The following is a 10,000-nucleotide window of genomic DNA, read 5'->3' as shown; positions in this document are numbered from 1 at the left end:
GATGGCGGTCATGATGTGATTGTCTAACAGAGGTCTCACTCTGATATTAGGAAAACAAAGAGCTTTGATTGGTTAACTGATCTGAAGATTTGGAAACATCTTTAGATTTAGCTCAGGTACAAACTCTCAGGTATTTCAACAGACAGGAAGTTCAGGGTCCACGGGGACTCAGACCGGTCTCAGACTTACTCAGACCGGAACAAGGACCAGGGTTCAACACGTACCTGAGAGCAGGACCTTCTTCCTCATGGTCCACATGCTGACTGACACAAAGGAACCGCAGCACTCAGGGATTATCAGCACTCTGCTAATCTGCTAACTGCTAACAGACTGAAGACAGCGCTAATCTGACAGATTAACCGTCTTTTCAATCCAATGAAGCTTTATTAACAACGCACAAAAACACAGAGGCAAATAGGGACACAGAGAAACAGACACAGAGAGACAGAGACAGAGACAGACAGAGAGAGAGACAGAGAGACACAGAGAGACAGAGACAGAGAGAGAGAGACAGAGAGACACAGAGAGACACAGAGACAGAGAGAGAGAGAGAGACACAGAGAGAGAGAGACAGAGAGACAGAGACACAGAGACACAGAGACACAGAGACAGAGAGAGAGAGAGAGACACAGAGAGAGAGAGAGAGACACAGAGAGAGAGACACAGAGACAGAGACACAGAGACACAGAGACACAGAGACAGAGAGAGAGAGAGAGACAGACAGACAGACAGACAGACAGACAGACAGAGACAGAGACACAGAGACAGAGACACAGAGACAGAGAGAGAGAGAGACAGACAGAGACAGAGACACAGAGACAGAGACAGAGACAGAGACAGAGACACAGAGACAGAGACACAGAGACACAGAGACAGAGACACAGAGACACAGAGACACAGAGAGAGAGAGAGAGAGACAGACAGAGACACAGAGACAGAGACACAGAGAGAGCAGTCAGAGGAACCCACTCCCAGTGATGAGGACTCTGACGGGGGGTCAGGGTTCATTCGGAGTCTATATAAATTTTTCTTGTTTTGAATCAGAAGAGTTGATCTTTCATGTTGAACAGGTTTGAACTTTATTCTTCTGGAAGTGTTTAGTGTTTACTTTGTACAAAGGTTCATTTCACATCTTCTATCTATCTATCTATCTGACAGTCCAGGAGCCAGTTTTTAAAGTCTTTTTCCAGTCCATCAATCCCTGATCTACAGTCAGGTGAGAAGAGGCTTCATGATCTCCCACCAGGGTTCACTGAAGCCCCCCATGTCTCTGCTGTATGTGTCTTCATTCATTCAAGGATGTCTGTCTCAAGGGTCCAGGTGTGCAGCAGGTGGAGGGGGCCAGGCAACGAGACTGGGCCCGTCTCAAGCTCCTCCTCTTCAGTCTGCTTAACATCCCTGAAAAACCATGAAGAAGAGGAGGAGAGACAGACGGGTGACAGAACTGCAGACAGACGGCTGGAGGGACACTCGCTCTGAGACAGACAGAGAGAAGACAAGACACTGAACTTCACATGTTTAAATCAACATGTTTAAATCAACATGTTTAAATCAGTTTCACATGTTTAAATCAACATGTTTAAATCAACATGTTTAAATCAGCTTCACATGTTTAAATCAACATGTTTAAATCAGCTTCACATGTTTAAATCAACATGTTTAAATCAACATGTTTAAATCAACATGTTTAAATCAACATGTTTAAATCAACATGTTTAAATCAACATGTTTAAATCAGTTTCACATGTTTAAATCAACATGTTTAAATCAGCATGTTTAAATCAACATGTTTAAATCAGTTTCACATGTTTAAATCAACATGTTTAAATCAACATGTTTAAATCAACATGTTTAAATCAACATGTTTAAATCAACATGTTTAAATCAGCTTCACATGTTTAAATCAACATGTTTAAATCAACATGTTTAAATCAACATGTTTAAATCAACATGTTTAAATCAACATGTTTAAATCAACATGTTTAAATCAACATGTTTAAATCAACATGTTTAAATCAACATGTTTAAATCAACATGTTTAAATCAGTTTCACATGTTTAAATTAGTTCCACATGTTTAAATCAACATGTTTAAATCAACATGTTTAAATCAACATGTTTAAATCAACATGTTTAAATCAACATGTTTAAATCAACATGTTTAAATCAACATGTTTAAATCAACATGTTTAAATCAGTTTCACATGTTTAAATCAACATGTTTAAATCAACATGTTTAAATCAGTTTCACATGTTTAAATCAACATGTTTAAATCAACATGTTTAAATCAACATGTTTAAATCAGCTTCACATGTTTAAATCAGCTTCACATGTTTAAATCAACATGTTTAAATCAACATGTTTAAATCAACATGTTTAAATCAACATGTTTAAATCAACATGTTTAAATCAGTTTCACATGTTTAAATCTGCTTTACATGTTTAAATCAACATGTTTAAATCAACATGTTTAAATCTGCTTTACATGTTTAAATCAGTTTCACATGTTTAAATCAGTTTCACATGTTTAAATCAACATGTTAAAATCAACATGTTTAAATCAGTTTCACATGTTTAAATCAGTTTCACATGTTTAAATCAGCTTCACGTGTTTAAATTAGTTTCACATGTTTAAATCAGCTTCACATGTTTAAATCAGTTTCACATGTTTAAATCAGCTTCACGTGTTTAAATTAGTTTCACATGTTTAAATCAGTTTCACATGTTTAAATCAGTTTCACATGTTTAAATCAGTTTCACATGTTTAAATCAGCTTCACATGTTTAAATCAGTTTCACATGTTTAAATCAGCTTCACATGTTTAAATCAGTTTCACATGTTTAAATCAGCTTCACGTGTTTAAATTAGTTTCACATGTTTAAATTAGTTTCACATGTTTAAATCAGTTTCACATGTTTAAATCAGCTTCACATGTTTAAATCAGCTTCACATGTTTAAATCAGTTTCACATGTTTAAATCAGCTTCACGTGTTTAAATTAGTTTCACATGTTTAAATCAGTTTCACATGTTTAAATCAGTTTCACATGTTTAAATCAGTTTCACATGTTTAAATCAGCTTCACATGTTTAAATCAGTTTCACATGTTTAAATCAGCTTCACATGTTTAAATCAGTTTCACATGTTTAAATCAGCTTCACATGTTTAAATCAGTTTCACATGTTTAAATCAGTTTCACATGTTTAAATCAGTTTCACATGTTTAAATCAGTTTCACATGTTTAAATCAGTTTCACATGTTTAAATTAGTTTCACATGTTTAAATCAGCTTCACATGTTTAAATCAACATGTTTAAATCAACATGTTTAAATCAGCTTCACATGTTTAAATCAGCTTCACATGTTTAAATCAGCTTCACATGTTTAAATCAGTTTCACATGTTTAAATCAGCTTCACGTGTTTAAATTAGTTTCACATGTTTAAATCAGTTTCACATGTTTAAATCAGTTTCACATGTTTAAATCAGTTTCACATGTTTAAATCAGCTTCACATGTTTAAATCAGTTTCACATGTTTAAATCAGCTTCACATGTTTAAATCAGTTTCACATGTTTAAATCAGCTTCACATGTTTAAATCAGTTTCACATGTTTAAATCAGTTTCACATGTTTAAATCAGTTTCACATGTTTAAATCAGTTTCACATGTTTAAATCAGTTTCACATGTTTAAATTAGTTTCACATGTTTAAATCAGCTTCACATGTTTAAATCAGTTTCACATGTTTAAATCAGTTTCACATGTTTAAATCAGCTTCACATGTTTAAATCAGTTTCACATGTTTAAATCAGCTTCACATGTTTAAATCAGTTTCACATGTTTAAATCAGTTTCACATGTTTAAATCAGCTTCACATGTTTAAATTAGTTTCACATGTTTAAATCAGTTTCACATGTTTAAATCAGCTTCACATGTTTAAATCAGTTTCACATGTTTAAATCAGTTTCACATGTTTAAATCAGTTTCACATGTTTAAATCAGTTTCACATGTTTAAATTAGTTTCACATGTTTAAATCAGCTTCACATGTTTAAATCAGTTTCACATGTTTAAATCAGTTTCACATGTTTAAATCAGCTTCACATGTTTAAATCAGTTTCACATGTTTAAATCAGCTTCACATGTTTAAATCAGTTTCACATGTTTAAATCAGTTTCACATGTTTAAATCAGCTTCACATGTTTAAATCAGCTTCACATGTTTACTGCGTGTGTAACAGTCTGATGATATAGCACAGCTTACCGTCTTACTGTTGAGTCTTCTGATTGGTTGACACAGTTTGTGGGCGGAGTCGGGTCAAACAGGATGGTCTCAGTGTTAGCCAGACAGAAACCGTTTGACCTTGAGATCTCTGGAAACAAAGACACAGACACAGTTAGACTCAGACTCCAATCATAAACCAGGACTAACAAGGTCTGAACAGGTCTGAACAGATATAACCAGATCTGAATAAGACGGACCAGGTCTAACATCAGGTCTCAATCAGCTGTGTAAACAGGAAGTCATTGTAGCACCACAAGTTAGCATCAGAGGCTAACATATATATCTGTGTCTATGAAGAAGTCTATGGGTCCCCTGTTAGCATAGACCTCTCAGGTCACAGGATCCTGTACTTTGTACTCTAAACCTGGTCCCTGCTGAATAGTAGAGATCCCTGGTCCTCTACTAGACACATGACTTCCTGTTCAACCTGGAGACGGAGGGGCGGGGCCAATCATCCTGAAAACACAGAAGAAGAAAAAGAATACCATCAGGTGATCAGGTGTGAGAGCTCCGTTTGAACTGACCTGACAGAGACCCGGTACTCTGGAAATCCCTCAGATCCTGGTCCTCATGCCCAGAGGACAGGTCTTCATCCTGGTCCTCATGGATAATGGACTGGTCGTCATCCTGGTCCTCATGGATAATGGACTGGTCATCATCCTGGACAGCATGCCTGTTGGACTGGTCTATCTTCTGGTCTTCAAAGATAATGGACTGGTCTACCTTCTGGTCCTCATGGATACTGGACTGGTCTATCTTCTGGTCTTCATGGATAATGGACTGGTCTACTTTCTGGTCCTCATGGATAATGGACTGGGGGGGGGGGTGTTACTATACTGATGTTACTATAATGATGTTGCTGTACTGATGTTACTATACTGATGTTACTATACTGATATTACTATACTGATGTTACTATACTGATGTTACTATAATGATGTTGCTGTACTGATGTTACTATACTGATGTTACTGTACTGATGTTACTATACTGATATTACTATACTGATGTTACTATACTGATGTTACTATACTGATGTTACTATACTGATGTTACTGTACTGATGTTACTGTACTGATGTTACTATACTGATGTTACTGTACTGATGTTACTGTACTGATGTTACTATACTGATGTTACTGTACTGATGTTACTATACTGATATTACTATACTGATGTTACTATACTGATGTTACTATACTGATATTACTATACTGATGTTACTATACTGATGTTACTATACTGATATTACTATACTGATATTACTATACTGATGTTACTATACTGATGTTACTATACTGATGTTACTATACTGATGTTACTATACTGATGTTACTATACTGATATTACTATACTGATGTTACTATACTGATGTTACTATACTGATGTTACTATACTGATGTTACTATACTGATGTTACTATACTGATATTACTATACTGATGTTACTATACTGATGTTACTATACTGATGTTACTATACTGATATTACTATACTGATGTTACTATACTGATGTTACTAAACTGATGTTACTATACTGATGTTACTATACTGATGTTACTATACTGATATTACTATACTGATGTTACTATACTGATGTTACTGTACTGATATTACTATACTGATGTTACTATACTGATGTTACTATACTGATGTTACTATACTGATGTTACTGTACTGATGTTACTATACTGATGTTACTATACTGATGTTACTATACTGATGTTACTATACTGATGTTACTATACTGATGTTACTATATTGATGTTGCTGTACTGATATTACTGTACTGATATTACTGTACTGATGGGACTGTACTGATGTTACTATACTGATGTTACTATACTGATGTTACTGTACTGATGTTACTGTACTGATATTACTGTACTGATGTTACTGTACTGATGTTACTATACTGATATTACTATACTGATGTTACTATACTGATGTTACTGTACTGATATTGATGTTGCTGTACTGATATTACTGTACTGATATTACTGTACTGATGTTACTGTACTGATGTTACTGTACTGATGTTACTGTACTGATGTTACTTTAAATATAAACAGGTAAACAGTCACCTGTGAGCAGGCTGGAGGACAGCGTCTCTCTGTCGTCGTGGAAACTGTTCACCAGCCTCTTCATCATCCGAGCCAAGTCTTCATCAGTCCTGTGGAGCAGCAGGAAGCTGCCGTATGACAGCCCCGCCCTCACCTCCACCTGCCCAGCCGAGAGGAGCTCCACCCACACCTGCGTCACATGCACACCTGATGACATCACACCTTCTGACATCATCACCTGACATGTGACAGCTCGAGAGAAAAACAAACAAAACAAACGCCTCAAAGACACGAAGAAGAACAGCAGGAGAGAAAGAACGCAAGACCAAGCTGCAGAGAGGAGGAGAAGAAGAGAAGTTAAAGCTACAGAGAGGAGAAGAAGAAGAGAAGTTAAGCTGCAGAGAGGAGGAGAAGAGAAGTTAAAGCTGCAGAGAGGAGAAGAAAGAAGAAGAGAAGTTAAAAGCTACAGAGAGGAGAAGAGAAGTTAAAGCTGCAGAGAGGAGAAGAAGAAGAGAAGTTAAAGCTACAGAGAGGAGAAGAAGAAGAGAAGTTAAAGCTGCAGAGAGGAGAAGAAGAAGAGAAGGTAAAGCTGCAGAGAGGAGAAGAAGTTAAAGCTGCAGAGAGGAGGAGAAGAAGAGAAGTTAAAGCTACAGAGAGGAGAAGAAGAAGAGAAGTTAAAGCTGCAGAGAGGAGGAGAAGTTAAAGCTGCAGAGAGGAGGAGAAAAGAGAAGTTAAAGCTGCAGAGAGGAGAAGAAGAGAAGTTAAAGCTACAGAGAGGAGAAGAAGAGAAGTTTAAAGCTACAGAGAGGAGAAGATAGAAGTTAAAGCTACAGAGAGGAGAAGAAGAGAAGTTAAAGCTGCAGAGAGGAGAAGAAGAGAAGTTAAAGCTACAGAGAGGAGAAGAAGAAAGTTAAAGCTGCAGAGAGGAGAAGAAGAGAAGTTAAAGCTGCAGAGAGGAGGAGAAGAAGAAAAGTTAAAGCTGCAGAGAGGAGTAGAAGAGAGAAGTTAAAGCTGCAGAGAGGAGGAGAAGAAGAAGAGAAGTTAAAGCTGCAGAGAGGAGAAGAAGAGAAGTTAAAGCTACAGAGAGGAGAAGAAGTAAAGCTGCAGAGAGGAGGAGAAGAAGAGAAGTTAAGCTGCAGAGAGGAGAAGAAGAGAAGTTAAAGCTGCAGAGAGGAGGAGAAGAAGAAGAGAAGTTAAAGCTGCAGAGAGGAGTAGAAGAAGAGAAGTTAAAGCTGCAGAGAGGAGGAGAAGAAGAAGAGAAGTTAAAGCTGCAGAGAGGAGGAGAAGAAGAAGAGAAGTTAAAGCTGCAGAGAGGAGAGAAGAAGAAAAGTTTAAAGCTGCAGAGAGGAGAAGAAGAGAAGAGAAGTTTAAAGCTGCAGAGAGGAGGAGAAGAAGAAGAGAAGTTAAAGCTGCAGAGAGGAGGAGAAGAAGAAGAGAATTTAAAGCGCAGAGAGCAGGAGGAGAAGAAGAGAAGTTAAAGCTGCAGAGAGGAGAAGAAGAAGAAGAGAAGTTAAAGCTGCAGAGAGGAGGAGAAGAAGAAGAGAAGTTAAAGCTGCAGAGAGGAGGAGAAGAAGAAGAGAAGTTAAAGCTGCAGAGAGGAGGAGAAGAGAAGTTAAAGCTACAGAGAGCGAGAAGAGAAGTTAAAGCTGCAGAGAGGAGAAGAAGAAGAGAAGTTAAAGCGCAGAGAGGAGAAGAAGAGAAGAGAAGTTAAAGCTGCAGAGAGGAGGAGAAGAAGAAGAGAAGTTAAGCTGCAGAGAGGAGAAGAAGAAGAGAAGTTAAAGCTGCAGAGAGGAGAAGAAGAGAAGTTAAAGCTGCAGAGAGGAGAAGAAGAAGAGAAGTTAAAGCTGCAGAGAGGAGAAGAAGAAGAGAAGTTAAAGCTGCAGAGAGGAGAAGAAGAAGAGAAGTTAAAGCTGCAGAGAGGAGAAGAAGAAGAGAAGTTAAAGCTACAGAGAGGAGAAGAAGAAGAGAAGTTAAAGCTGCAGAGAGGAGAAGAAGAAGAGAAGTTAAAGCTGCAGAGAGGAGAAGAAGAAGAGAAGTTAAAGCTGCAGAGAGGAGGAGAAGAAGAAGAGAAGTTAAAGCTGCAGAGAGGAGGAGAAGAGAAGTTAAAGCTACAGAGAGGAGAAGAAGAAGAGAAGTTAAAGCTGCAGAGAGGAGAAGAAGAAGAGAAGTTAAAGCTGCCAGAGAGGAGAAGACAAGAGAAGTTAAAGCTGCAGAGAGGAGAAGAGAAGTTAAGCTGCAGAGAGGAGAAGAAGAAGAGAAGTTAAACGCTACAGAGAGGAGAAGAGAAGTTAAAGCTGCAGAGAGGAGAAGAAGAAGAGAAGTTAAAGCTGCAGAGAGGAGAAGAAGAGAGAAGTTAAAGCTGCAGAGAGGAAGAAGAAGAAAGTTAAAGCTGCAGAGAGGAGAAGAAGAGAAGTTAAAGCTGCAGAGAGGAGAAAGAAGAGAAGTTAAAGCTGCAGAGAGAAGAAGAAGAGAAGTTAAAGCTGCAGAGAGGAGAGAAGAGAATTAAAGCTGCAGAGAGAGAAGAAGAAGAGATTAAAGCTGCAGAGAGGAGAGAGAGTTAAAGCTGCAGAGAGAGAAGAAGAAAGAGTTAAAGCTACAGAAGGAGAAGAAGAAGAGAAGTTAAAGCTGCAGAGAGGAGAAGAAGAGAGTTAAAGCTGCAGAGATAGAAGAAGAAGAAAGAAGTTAAAGCTGCAGAGAGAGAAGAAGAAGAAGAGAAGTTAAAGCTGCAGAGAGAGAGAATAAGAAGAGAAGTTAAGCTGCAGAGAGGAGAAGAAGAGAATTAAAGCTGCAGAGGAGGAGAAGAAGAAGAGAATTAAAGCTGCAGAGAGAGGAGAGAGAAAGAAGAGTTAAAGCAGAAGAAGAAGAGAGAGAAGTAGAGGAAGCGGTGGCGGTGGCGGTCAGGCGTGAGTGGTTCAGGATTGAAACCTTAAAGCTGTGATTTCCTCTGACTCTCTAAGGATCAATCAGCAGCTGATCGCTTTCTATCTGACATATTCATCCTGACCAATCAGAGGCCACCTCCTCTGCCTTCAGAGTGTGTGTGGTGTGTGTGTGTTCTGAAGCTGCAGCCTGGAAAACTATTAAAGACTCACTGAGCAGGCAGCTGATTGGTCGACCTCGTGACCCCCCGCCCCCACAGACCCCTCCCCCTCTCCAGGGTCAGAGTAACTGGGTTAATCAGCTTGTTCGGGGAGGGGTGTTTAATCCCACATCCACAAACTAAACTAGAAAGCTGAAGAAGTACTCACTACTTGAGGGAAGATTCTTTCAAGTAAAGATCAAATAAAAGAGAAAAACCCAAAACAACGATCTGTAAAGAAATACATTAATCTGTTTACAAAACACTCTGTGACATCATCACTCTGTGACGTCTTCACACTGTTACATCATCACTCTGTGACATCATCACTCTGTGACGTCTTCACTCTGTGACATCATCACTCTGTGACGTCTTCACTCTGTGACATCATCACTCTGTGACGTCTTCACTCTGTGACATCATCACTGTAACGTCTTCACACTGTTACATCATCACTCTGTGACGTCTTCACCTCTGTGACATCATCACTCTGTGACGTCTTCACTCTGTGACATCATCACTCTGTGACGTCTTCACTCTGTGTGACATCATCACTGTAACGTCTTCACCTGTTACAGCA

General features: G+C 38.4%; 1 protein-coding gene and 1 long non-coding RNA gene across 3 annotated transcripts in view; both read right to left on the bottom strand.

Moving 5' to 3' along the window:
- The window catches only part of LOC117808886 (protein disulfide-isomerase TMX3-like), an 11,631-nt gene extending 11,214 nt beyond the window's left edge, over positions 1-417 (bottom strand). Inside the window, exon 1 of one of the 2 annotated variants that reach the window (XM_034678559.1) lies at positions 225-417. In XM_034678559.1, coding sequence (XP_034534450.1) covers positions 225-258 — 34 coding nt within the window. In that variant the 5' untranslated portion in view covers positions 259-417. The remainder of the gene's footprint in view (positions 1-224) is intronic. The other variant, XM_034678560.1, reaches the window with a different exon arrangement.
- Positions 418-1,055: 638 nt separating this feature from the next.
- Positions 1,056-6,567, bottom strand: LOC117808885. Its single transcript, XR_004630403.1, has 4 exons — positions 6,363-6,567; positions 4,804-5,092; positions 4,259-4,367; positions 1,056-1,475 (listed from the first exon to the last, which is right to left on the bottom strand). It is a non-coding gene; the product is annotated as an uncharacterized LOC117808885 (long non-coding RNA).
- Between the last annotated feature and the right edge of the window lie 3,433 nt (positions 6,568-10,000).

The sequence above is a fragment of the Notolabrus celidotus genome, unplaced genomic scaffold, assembly GCF_009762535.1.
Source record: "Notolabrus celidotus isolate fNotCel1 unplaced genomic scaffold, fNotCel1.pri scaffold_172_arrow_ctg1, whole genome shotgun sequence".
Taxonomy (NCBI): Eukaryota; Metazoa; Chordata; class Actinopteri; order Labriformes; family Labridae; genus Notolabrus; species Notolabrus celidotus.
Note: the sequence above shows the minus strand (reverse complement) of the source record. Positions and strands in the feature narration are given on the sequence as shown.